Below are 12,614 nucleotides of genomic sequence, written 5' to 3'. Positions count from 1 at the left end.
TTATGATTATTGATTAATAATGACCATATAGTGTCATTAAATAACAGTGTTAAAATACATAATCTAATACAAAATTAACAGTTTACATTATAATTTTAATAGAAATGCCTGAAAAGGGCACCAAAGGCCTGTTAAATACAGTTGTTACACTTACATGATGATCGAATTCCTTGTTTAATATTGACTAAACATTTAATTAAAATATCCATATAATCTTTCCTATCATTTCCTCAACTGAAATATGTGGACATCATAACCCTCGTCTGCTTTATTGTCAAATAACAAAGGCTTTATCATATGAAGAGCTCATTTACGACTTTGCCTCAAGAAAAAGCAGAAGTGTGCCTTTGTAAATTTTGAACTTTGGAAAGCTCCAGCAGATGACAGTGTTGATTTTATTTCAGTTTATTATTGTTTATTTTATTAAGATTTCACATTTTTAATTGTTTTGTTTAAAGTGTAATTTTAGTTTGTATTTTTTGCAGTAGAGCTACAATTGTAATTTATAAATGATACAATTTATTTATGTATTTACTATTTACTTTTATTTGAATAAAGTTCTATTTTGGCCCCTAGAGTAGGTGTTTTTTTTTATTATTTTATTTTTACTTCTGTAATATTCCAGGGAGGGGGCACAAAAGTAAATTTCTGCTTAGGGCACCCATTTGGCCAGCAGCGGCCCTGGGTGCAACATCTGTTATTTGAACGTGGTTTGGCTTTAAGCCGTCCGACGAGCAGCAGCAAAATATACTCTGTAGAGTGTGTGGGGCAAAAGTTCCGGCTAAGAGAGGTAACACAACTAATCTGTTCTACCACTACATTTAGTTTATTTATCTGCAACATTGTGTTGTTTAATTACAGTTTTGCTTTTGCACAATAAATGTTCTCAAAACGACATGCAACGTTTCTTTATTTCTTATAAAAAAAAAAAAAATTGGCTTTCCTAAGGGTCTATGTAACCTATTCTGAAATGGTTCTATTATAATTTATATATCGCAATATATATCGTTATCGCAAGTGGCTGCAATGTATATCGCAATATGGATTTTAGGCCATATCGCCCATCCCTAATGTGACCCTTTTTTGGTTAAGAGACAAGCCATGGTATGTGTGCTAATGTGTCTTACGGTGGCTCGAGGCCTTCAGGTAGCTCGTCCTCTTTGTCCCAGGTGAGCATGTCCACAGCATATTTGAGGATGATGGAGAAAACATTATATGTACGAGCAATCATCTCATCAGACAGATTAGCCAACGGATCCTGCCAAACAAAACAGGGAACACAAGGGTTTGTTTCCAAATTCAACCCATATACAGTTCTAATAATCCTAGAAAATCCAAGATTTAGTTAATAAGATGTAATGTTGTTCTTATGAATATTACATCATGCTGAAGTATTTGTGCGGTACTGCCAAGAAGGATTGGGAGTCAGTTACATTTAAATCAGAATCATTAAATTCCTATTACTCTTGCTGATGCTGTGTCACAAAAGAAGGGGTGTCTCACCTTCTGGGATGAGTCACTGATATTGGGCTCGTGTTTCTGACAGTAAGGACCCTTCTTCCAGGCCTCTGTGTCGCCGCAGTCGCAGAAGCCTCCTCCACCTGAGGTGGTCATCTACAGAGAGAACAAAGAGCCACTTACTCACAAAGACAGCAGCACATGACGGCTCAGTTGATCTCAAGTCTCCTACATCTGTATCTGAGAAATAATAGACCTGTTACTGTCATCAAGTCGTGAGTAAGGAGACACACTGCTCTAGTGTTCCGTAAATCAAGCGCACTTTCTTGAACATGCTAATAAAGAGAGCCAAAAGTTTGAGAGACATTATATACTTAACCCTTTAATGCCTATTATTACTAGGGCCCTATGATTTCTGTGATATGGAAAACCTGTAAGGAATCACAGAGACTTGTCATAAAATTTAATTCACTGGAATGTTACAGAATTTGCCAAATTTTGGATGAACAAATCAAACGAAGGTACACTTAAATGAAAACACGATATGGACTAGTGTCTCCAAAGTACATTTTGAAATATGAATCCAGCATGTTCTGCATGTCTCTGTGAATTAATCATGCAGATGCGCAGTTCCGTTTACTACACACTTACTGAAGCATGCATGATGCTTGCTGTTTTCAGTACATGAACACAAACAATTTTAGCATTTTACTGTTTACTGTGACAAAAACTATATAATTTACAAACAGAAACTCAAAAGGTCTTCACAGCAACCTGCCAAAAATTTTGGTTTACCTTCAAGAAACTGTGACAGAAATGTGTTACTTAATGTAATGATAGTAGTAATACTTTAAAAAAAAAAATAATAATAATAATAATTTAGAGATGATTTTGATTATTAAAATTCAATGTAATCTAGAAAACTAATTGTGAAATATAACAATGAATTTGAAGGGAAAAGAATGCATTTCATAGGGCCTAAAAAAAATGTATTTTCGTTAAACGTTTTTTTAAAAGAATTGCTCTAATTATTAATTAGACACGCATTTTGATTAATACAATTTAATTTAACCATTAAAACAGAGTCTAGAAAAATTTAAACAGATAAAAAAAAAAAAATTCAAACCAAAAAAAAATGAAGTTGGAAAAACAATAAAACGGAATTTGGGAAAAATAAAACAGATTTCATAAGGCTCTATATTATAGTATTTTACACACAATTTCAAAAGACTCTAAATAATATATATATATTTTTTTTAAAGTAAATGTAAGAATATTTTTGATATTGTTAGTAATATATGGACACTTACTGGACTGAAGCAAATTACTTGATTATCCATACATAATTTTTAGAAAAATCATGTTAAAGGATTAGTTCACTTTCATAACAACAATGTACAGATAATGTACTCACCCCCTTGTCATCCAAGATGTTCATGTCTTTCTTTCCTCAGTCGTAAAGAGATTGTGTTTTTTTGAGGAAAACATTTCAGGATTTCTCTCTTAATAATGGATATGGATGGCGCCCCGAAGTTTTAACTTCCGAAATGCAGTTTAAATGCAGCTTCAAAAGGCTCTAAACAATCCCAGCTGAGGAGGAAGGGTATTATCTAGCGAAACGATCGGTTATTCTCGAAACAAATTGACAATTTATATACTTTTTAACCTCAAATGCTTTGTCTTGTCTCGTCTCTGCGCAGTGAATGTGTAGTCAGCAGAATCCGGGTCAATACAGTTAGGGTATGTCTTAAAACTCCCATCTCGTTTATGTCTTCAATGTCAAAATCGTCCTATAATGCTGTTTTTACCTTTTTTTGTAAAGGGAGTGTGAGTTTCTTTGTATGTTCACTTTGTAAACACTATGTCGGCACTTTCGCAGCGATCTGATTTTGAAGTTAGGGGAGAAAACGAGATGGGAGTTTTTAGACGTACCCTAACTGTATTTACCCGAATCACACAGACTTCGCATGCGCTGCGCAGAGATGAGACAAAACGAGCATTTGAGGTTAAAAAGTATATAAATTGTCAATTTGTTTAGAAAATAACCGATCGTTTCGCTAGATAAATCCCTTCCTCCTCGGCTGGGATCGTTTAGAGCCTTTTGAAGCTGCATTTAAACTGCATTTCGGAAGTTCAAACTTGGGGGCACCATCCATATCCATTATAAAGAGAGAAATCCTGAAAAGTTTTCCTCAAAAAAAGATAATTTTTGTATTAGCTGTAAAGGTGCTTCAACTATGTACTGAGTTAAGGGTATGAATACTTATGCAATGTACTTATTTCAATGGTTTATTTTTAATACATTTGTAAAATTTGCTAATCTGGTTTTTGCTTTGTCATTATTATGGTGTATGGAGTGTAAACTGATTTGGGGAAAAAACTAATTTAAAGCAGTTTAACAATGCTGCAACAAAACGTGAAAAAAATGAAGGGGTGTGAATACTTTTGCAAAGCACTGTATATGAGCCATTATGCATCAAATGATACTCTACAAAACCTGTTTGATCTGAGCCAGAGGTAAACCTGCAAAAGCACTTAAATTAAAGAGCAGGCTGCTCATTTTTTTTAGACTGGCTGTTTGATCTTCACAAATGCAACAGCTCCATCTGTCCTGTAAGCTTTACAAGGATCTGCACCATGAGTCACAGTCCTCAGTTTTAAATGCTAAAAAAGTATGAACTGTCATTTTGGTTGAGCCATAATGACTTCTCAGACTTAATTTGGTTAGACAAATGTAAACAGGATTTTTTTTGTCAGGGTCCACGTGGCATTAGTGCAGACAGCTTCTACTGCTCTAAATGAGACTGACCTGCAGCAGACAGGCCTATACACTTGGCATTTGACACTTTCTCTGCAGCTGTCTCACCAACATGCTAAAACATACCCGAGCGAGATGTTTATGAATGTTAAAGCATAGTCGGTAAAGTATGTCTTTGTTTTCACTTACCCTGTAGCGATGCTCTTTGTGGACGCTGCCTAAGAAGCACTGCATACACAGCACGCAGGTCGGATCAGCCGCACACTCCCTGAGAAGGAAATAATATATAAAATGGAAATTACTTACAGAGAAGAATTGCAGCTGTGAAAAACTGAGTGACCTGCATACAAATAAACCATTTTGTAAGCTGCATTGAGACACTCACAAATAAGCGTTGCTCCAAACCCCAGCTAAAATACGCTGCCTTTTTGATTAACTTTCATTTTGGCTCAACTCTAATGCAGCATGGCATGCTTTATATAAAACATAATAACTGTGTTGCAGTGTCCCAATTCACGTACCATCAGTCCTAAATTGTATTTGAAATTAGAATTAGTCTGTCCCAAATTGTATTGTATTGAAACAAGTATCCCAAAGGTACCCGGACGGTTTACCGTATCCAATTCAAAGTGCACATCTGTGCACACTCTAAGGCAGGGGCCCGAACTCGGTCCTGTTGGGCTGCTGTCCTGCAGAGTTTAGCTCCAACCCCTATAAGACACACCTGAACCAGCTGATCAAGCTCTTACTAGGCATACTAGAAACTTCCAAGCAGGAGGTTTGAGGCAAGTTGGAGCTTAACCTCTGCAAGACACCGGACTTCCAGGACACCCCTGCTCTAAGGGCTAATATTGGCCACAACCCATGATCGACAGTTAAGTAGAGAGATTTATATAAAAGGGTTTGAGTTACTAATAAAACCTGATGGGAAACATGTCATTTGCAACCAATTTTATAAAGATAGGTTTGACCATTAACTTTCTAATGCATTAACTAAAACATAAATAGAATAGAATTCTCCATTTATATATGATTTATTTGTGAAAACATTCACGAAAATCTCAGCATGACAATTAAAAAGCTTTAAAAAAAATGTTTAAAGGTTTTGGTAAAAAAAAAAATTATGTGCAGTGTTTCCCCTACCATTATCTTAGGGGGGCACCGCGCCACCCCAACGGCACCCCCCGCCCCCCTTGAACGTCAAGTTCATTTTATTTTGGATATAGCGCCAGATCACAGTTTAAGTCATTTAAGGTTATCTTTCCTATAGAACATGTCTATACATTGTTCTTTTATTAAACAAACTAAATAGCCTTATGTTATGTATCTTATTTACACAAAAGCATTTCATTTCTGTCTCGCGGTTGCGCGTTTACAATGTCTCCTCCCCGAAAACACAGACGGGTTCACGGACTCCATTCATAAAAAACGGAATTTACTATAGCGCGGAATGCCACGGAATTCGTCGATTTTTGGATTAATAAACCAAAAGTTGTTCTGTCACTTTATTCAAATCGCGATATGGACTAGTGTCTGTGAAAACTGAGATGCAAAAAGACCATTTTAATATGAATCCTGCATGTTTCGTTTGCCTCTGTATGTATGAATGGCGAAGACGTGTTTTTTTTTCTATACGCATACTGAAGCACACGTAATTTTTGGCATTTGCATCTCACATGAACAGATAAACTCAATCTCCAAAGCTGTCACTTTTACCGTTTCATTTGAGAAAACTAGCATCATACCATACTGTACACAGAAACTTCACGGCAACTTGTCCAAATAAAAGTACGGTTTAACATGTAACAGAACTATATCAGTATTGTATTACTTTTGTACAGTATAATGTAGGTGTTTATATATTCCTATTTAAATAATTTACATAAAACAATAAATATACGATGAAAAATAAATATTACAACAAGAATAACCACTTAATTGTAGAAAAAAATACTACAATATTATTTAAACGTTTTAAACTGAATATAATTTTTCTTCCATGTATTGATTTTAACAGTAAACCTCTGTTTGTTTGCCAAAAATTAAAAGGGTTAATTTTTCATTCAATTAAAAATAAATAAATGTTTATGCTTTCATTTGATTATCAGAAAAATTAAAACACACAAGAATTTCTAAAAAAAAAAAAAAAAAAAAAAAAAGCAAAAGATTGCAGAACCCTATTGTTCAAAATGTTAAAATACAGAGATTTGGACTTATTTTTTCACTGAAATAAATGTTTTCGTTATTACACAAAGTAGGCTAAAGTACTAGAAAAAAGTAACTAACGCATACCCCCCCCAAAGCGGGAAACCTAGGGGAAACACTGATGTGTGTTCGTTTGGTGAAAAACAGAAAAGAAAACAAAAAATATTAAATTCTTCAAGTCTTTGGCTGTACATTGCAGGTTTTTCTCAGTTGGTCTGATCAAACATTTTATGAAATTGTGCATTTTTGGTTCAACGCCCTCAAAGGTTTTCTGGTACAACACACTTTAAACTAAGGAATAAGGCTTTTAGTGTCTTAGAAATCTTCATGTAGCCTTAGACTTTCTAATACAATAAAACTATTTATTCTCTATAGCTTTTGTGAAAGCTCTGTTGACTTTACCATATTTACTACTCAACTTTAGCACATGCATGGGATAAATGTATAGATGTGTAACATCTCAAGCTGATTCAGTTTTTTTAATAGTTTCTAAAGGCTTAATTGTGTTTTAGGACAATTTTGTTCCCTACCACAAAAATAAATGACTTAAAACAGCAATGTTGAATAGGGGTTGAATAATTATGACAGCTGTGTTATTACAAAAATCCTAGAACTCAAACACATTACATTATATATTGACATTGTCACTTTTAATATGCTAGTACACTGTTGTAGATGCAATTTTTATAAAGTCCTGAAACTTCAGACAAGCTTTTATTTGTAAAGTACTGCAGTCTCTGAGGGGTTGAATAATTTTGATTGCAACCGTATATATATAGTTTGTGAATTAAATTTTCAAAATTAATATTTTATTTAGCAATGATCAAAAGTCATGAAGTAATTTATAATGTTACAAAAGATTTTCAGATAAATGCATTTTTTTTTACTTTCTATTCTTCAATGAAACCTGGGGAAAAAAAACTACTACTTTTTTTTGAGCAGCAAATCAGAATATTAGAATGCTTTCTGAAAGATCATGTGATAGTAGGAATGATGCTAAAAATTCAGCTTTGAAATAACAAGAATAAATTACATATTAAAATATATATTAAAATAGAAAACAGTTAATATTTACAGAATAAACATATTTCTGAATTTTACTGTTTTTGCTGTTCTTTGGATAAAATAAGTGCAGGTTTGGTGAGCAGAAGAGACTGCTTTAAAAAAAAAAACATTAAAATATTTACTGTTCAAAAACTTTTGACTGGTAGTGTACACATTTAGTGAATGGGACTTAACGATCTTATTAATATAAATAAATAAAGCCATTTTAGAGCAAATACAACTCTCCCCTCCCTTAAAAAAAAAAAAAAAAAAACCTAGGGTTTGGATCAGAGCCAATACCACATTACATGACAGGATTGTAAATAAACACCTGCACAAATCCTTAGGATGCAAGATATATTTCACACACCATTCACATCAGCCAGATCAGATTCTAATCTGGTAATACCAGTACGATAAAGCATTCGGGATGTGTGTGAGCCCTCCCGTTTGGTTCTCCAAGAAACAGAGCAGTACAGTACTCCAGTCACCTCCGGCCTCTTAGCCGCTTACAGTGATCTTGCCTAAAGGACTTAACCTAACAGCGACCTGACCTAATTCAGCCAAGACTTGCATGTCTGTGGGAACACAGTGACCTACAGTATCCCAGGTCAGACGGCTACAACAACTTCACCAGGAATAATTAAATACCTATTTATTAATGTTCAAATATGTTTTATATTAACTTAACAATTTTTTTACATTTTGTATGTTAACCAAAACTTCATTTATTTGACATTTGACACATTATTAAAATTTAAAATAATCATTCTAATATGCCGATTTACCTCTCAATTATTCTGAATTAGTTTTAAAACAGAGCCATGATTGTTTGCTTTTAGTGCCTTCTGACATCAACGGTTTTGAGAATCATTGCGACTACAGTCTGAATGAGAATTAACACCCTTGTTTGGGTGGATCAGAAAGAGATAAAGTACTGAGACTTTACCTGCAGGAATACGTTGGCTCTCCCACTTTAAACACATGGCCACAGAGCTGTGAGGGCTGGTTGTTCTGTTCCAGCTTGGCCAATCCCACAGACGGCTCTTCCCCGCACAGGTACCACTCCAGCGGGCTCTGAAGCAGCAGCTGAGCCAGCAGGTCCTCATTCTGAGGGTTCAGGTTGGGGCCCAGGCAGTAGATCTTGGGGACGTAGCAGGCCAAGTGCTGATACACCTCTTTGGGCAGGTTGCTTGCCAGGAGCCATTTCTATGGGCAGATGGAAAAAATATTAGACACACAAACAAAAACTATCAAAATTTTAGACAAGCGACCTTTTACTTTGTTAATTACATAATTGTGAAAAAATGTATTCGGTTAATTAGTGCTACAGAGCAAAAGCAGACACAGAGATCCCCAAAAAACAAGCTAAAAATTTAACTGGCAAAGTAAATAGGTCAGGTGGACAAAGGTCAGGCTTGAAAAAGAACACTAGTGGTCAGGTGGTCAGTCTTTGATTGCACTGCTGTATATTTTCCAAAAACATTTCTCACATACGTTCATTTTCTTGAAAGTGCAAAGCTGAACAATGACACAAAGATCATTCTAGAGGTGTGACCAAAATTTTCATATTTAGTATTTTCTTGAAGCTAAACATAAAAAAAAAAAAAAAAAATAGTGCTGGGCACTCATTTTTAACTGTATTTATACACTGCCGCTTTTTGTTTTATTTGATCAAAAATACAGAAAAAAATATTGTGAAATATTTCAATTTAAAATAACTGTTTTCTATGTGAATGTATTTTAAAATGTAATTTATTCCTGTGATACAAAGCTGAATTTTAGTCACATGATCCTTCAGAAATCATTCTAATATGTTGATTTTTTTTATTAATGTATTATTAATTATTAATGCAATATTTCAGTTTTATTTTGTTTAAACCTGTGATTTTTTTTCCCCATGATTCTTTAACAAATAAAATGTTGAAAAGAACAGCGTTTACTTAAAATAGAAATCGTTTTTAATAAACTACCATCTAAAAGTTTGTGGTCGGTACATTTTTATTCTCTTTTTTGAAAGAAATTAATACTTTTATTGAAAAAAAATGATAGCAAAGGCTTATATTGTTAGTAAAGATTTACATTTTGAACCTTTTATTCATCAAGAATCCTGAGAAAAAGAATCACAGGTTTCAAAAAAAATATTAAGCAGCACAACTGTTTCCAACATTGATAATAACAGTAATAAATCAGCATATTAGAATGATTTTTTTAACAATCACGTGACACTGAAAACTGAAGAAATGGCTGATAAAACTTCAGATTTGCATCACAGGAATAAATTATATTTTAAAATACATTAATATAGAACAGCATTATTTCACATTATTTTCAAAAAAACATGAAAATGTTACTGATCCCAAACTTTTGAGCAGCAGGGAATTAAATGGAAATCAGATTAATCTCATCTGATTATTTTTCTTTTTCATTTGCAAAAATTACAAACAGATCAATATAAGACTAAATAAAAAACATGCAAATGGACTATAAAATTAATGTTTAGTCTGTAAACCACAGCAATCTTTTACACCTGCTATACAATGAAAAGAAACCAGAAATACAGCTTATAATAATGTAGGAAATTCAGAAAAACTATATACTAAACTACATTTCTTTTCTTTTTTTTAAGTAAATTAATACTTTTATTCACCAAGGATGTTTTAAATTGATAAAAAGTGATAGCAAAGACTTATATTATTAGAAAAGATTTACATTTTAAATAAAAGGTTAGAAAGAACAGCATTTATTCATCAAGAATCCGGAAAAAAGTATCACAGGTTTCCAAAAAAATATTAAGCAGCACAACTGTTTCCATTATTGATAATAACAGTAATAAATCAGCATATTAAAACAATTTTTGAAGAATCATGTGAAACTAAAGACAAGATTAATGGCTTTGAAACTTTTACATTGGAATAATATTTTACAATGTTACTGTTTTTATAAAATTTTGGAGCAAACGAAGCCTTGGTGTGCATAATAGACTTATTTTGTTTTAAAAGAACAGTTTGTTCTAATTATTTAATAACAGACACTAGGCAACGTGTAACCATCATGGTCATGACAAAGAAAAATATGGCCTCTAATTTCACATCATTAAAAAAAAAAAACGTTTAAGTTTACGACAGCATCAACAAATGCAATCCATGAATGCACTCAGACAAAACATTCCTGCAATACTGCAGACAGACTGCAATTTTTAATTGGCTTTTTCCTTATAGAGTGATCCAAATTAGTCATTTTAGTTGATGCAACCTTAGAGTAGTCATAGAAAGTTCACTAGGTTTTGTAACTACAGTGTGTAATTCTGACAGCATTTTTTCCCCAAAGGAAACACTGTAACAACCTAACTGATGTCCAACAGGATGTATGTGCCACAATCACATGCTATAACGAAACATAGGGATTACGTATACAAGGTAAGCGGAACTTGGCAGTCTTTGTGACTGTCTACATCGACCTACTAACCTGGATTTAGTGCTTGAGTATAGCCAAACAATCCAGCCATTTGTTTTCAGACAATGGTTTTCAGATTTGAGATTGAAAATCAGATTGTAGTTTTATCAGCACAAATCTAAGGTGAAGTGACCTGGTTCTCATGCGCATGATGTCTGATATACATATACCAAGGATAATGTGCAATGCTGTCTTTCGTTCTGAAAGACCATATGAACCACAGCAAAATGAGGTCTTGCATGTGGTTTAATATAACCACCATCAGAGCTACTTTGTAAAAACAAACCTACTTATATTTTTGAGATAGATGTGGCATGCAAATATAGTGGGTTAGCCAACAGACAAAATGAAAAACATGCTATAAAATTAATGTTTAGTTTGTAAACCACAACAATCACTTACACCTGCTATACAAGGAAATAAACCAGAAGCTTATACTGATGTAGGAATGCAGAAAAACTACACAATTTCCCAAGCTCTGCTTTATTCTTTGCTTGCCTAAATCAATTGCAACACTGTTTGTGAACAAATGTTAACTACACCACAAATGAAATGACGTAAAGATGAACAAAGCAGCCAATGTTGTTTATATCCAACTCTTGACAGATCTCTTTAAACGCCAATTTATCTTTATTAGCAAAGCCACAAGTTAAACCCAAAATGAAATTATGTTTAACATACAGCTGTATTACATACATATTCGTGCAAACAGAGTGTCAAGTGTGTGTTTTGGAGCTTGAGGTGTGAAAATCTCATAGGCTAGCTGTTAGCGTGTTAGCAGGTCGACACTGAGCAAAACAACCCGAGACGAGGAGCCAGAAAAAAAAAACTGAAAATTCATCGCGAACGCATCGATCACCACAAACAAATACATCTAGTTCATCAGGAGAGCAATTTTACACAGTATTTATGAGACTGTCGCTTACCGCAGCGGCGTCCTTTGCGGAGAAATTGAGGAATTCGCTACACAGAGCGGACGGTGCATCACGATCGGTCTCGGCCGCCGCCATCTTTACTTCAGCGAGCAGCAGCAGCAGAAGCAGCAGTGAGGGAAGCGGAAATCAGCCGCTCGTCCTACTTCCGTCAAGGAGCTGGAAAACTTTTCAGCTGACTAATGGAAATGTGTCCCTGTTGTTGCCCTGGTGACATGCCACAATAGTAGCCACTCCCTCTCAGAAGTGTTTTACTAGACTAGAGCATGTGGATTTAAAGGAATTGCTCACCTAGTAATGACACACTGTCTGTCCCTCCCAAACCTGCATGTTGTTACTTCTCTAATAAGTGCCCTACATAGGCAGTATTTTAATAAACTGTCATATAGGTAAAGGCTGTTGAAGGGAGGTGTATGTTTGAAGAAGCGTTAATGCAGCTATTTAGCATTCCACAACAATTCATAGTGATCTATTAATCATGACAAACTTTGCATGACATCACATTTTTTAATCTGAACAAATGAGATACATAATAATCTATCTGCTCCTCACACAAAGCTATCATACTACAAATGACTGGCATGTAAAGACTACTTTTATGTTTCACAAAAATGCTCCCCAAGGTTGATTATTTTGTCAAAGCTACAGTCAAACAGTGAAATAGTATTACATTTTAAAATAACTGTTTTCTATTTTTATATATTTTGACATACTTTATTTCTGTGATGCAACGCTGAATTTTCAGCATCATTACTCCAGTC

The 12,614-nt window shown here is 34.2% G+C and overlaps 1 protein-coding gene across 3 annotated transcripts in view; it reads right to left on the bottom strand.

Annotated features, from left to right (window-relative positions):
* Positions 1–11,957, bottom strand: part of ubr2 (ubiquitin protein ligase E3 component n-recognin 2) — a 60,614-nt gene extending 48,657 nt beyond the window's left edge. For all 3 annotated transcript variants that reach the window (XM_073834239.1, XM_073834238.1, XM_073834240.1), the window contains exons 1-5: positions 11,848–11,957; positions 8,415–8,674; positions 4,406–4,484; positions 1,504–1,614; positions 1,128–1,258 (exon numbers count right to left, since the gene is read on the bottom strand). In XM_073834239.1, the coding sequence (XP_073690340.1) occupies positions 1,128–1,258; positions 1,504–1,614; positions 4,406–4,484; positions 8,415–8,674; positions 11,848–11,931 (665 nt within the window). In that variant the 5' untranslated portion in view covers positions 11,932–11,957. The remainder of the gene's footprint in view (positions 1–1,127; positions 1,259–1,503; positions 1,615–4,405; positions 4,485–8,414; positions 8,675–11,847) is intronic.
* Positions 11,958–12,614: the final 657 nt, after the last annotated feature.

The sequence above is a fragment of the Garra rufa genome, chromosome 2 (assembly GCF_049309525.1).
Source record: "Garra rufa chromosome 2, GarRuf1.0, whole genome shotgun sequence".
Classification (NCBI taxonomy): Eukaryota; Metazoa; Chordata; class Actinopteri; order Cypriniformes; family Cyprinidae; genus Garra; species Garra rufa.
Note: the sequence above shows the minus strand (reverse complement) of the source record. Positions and strands in the feature narration are given on the sequence as shown.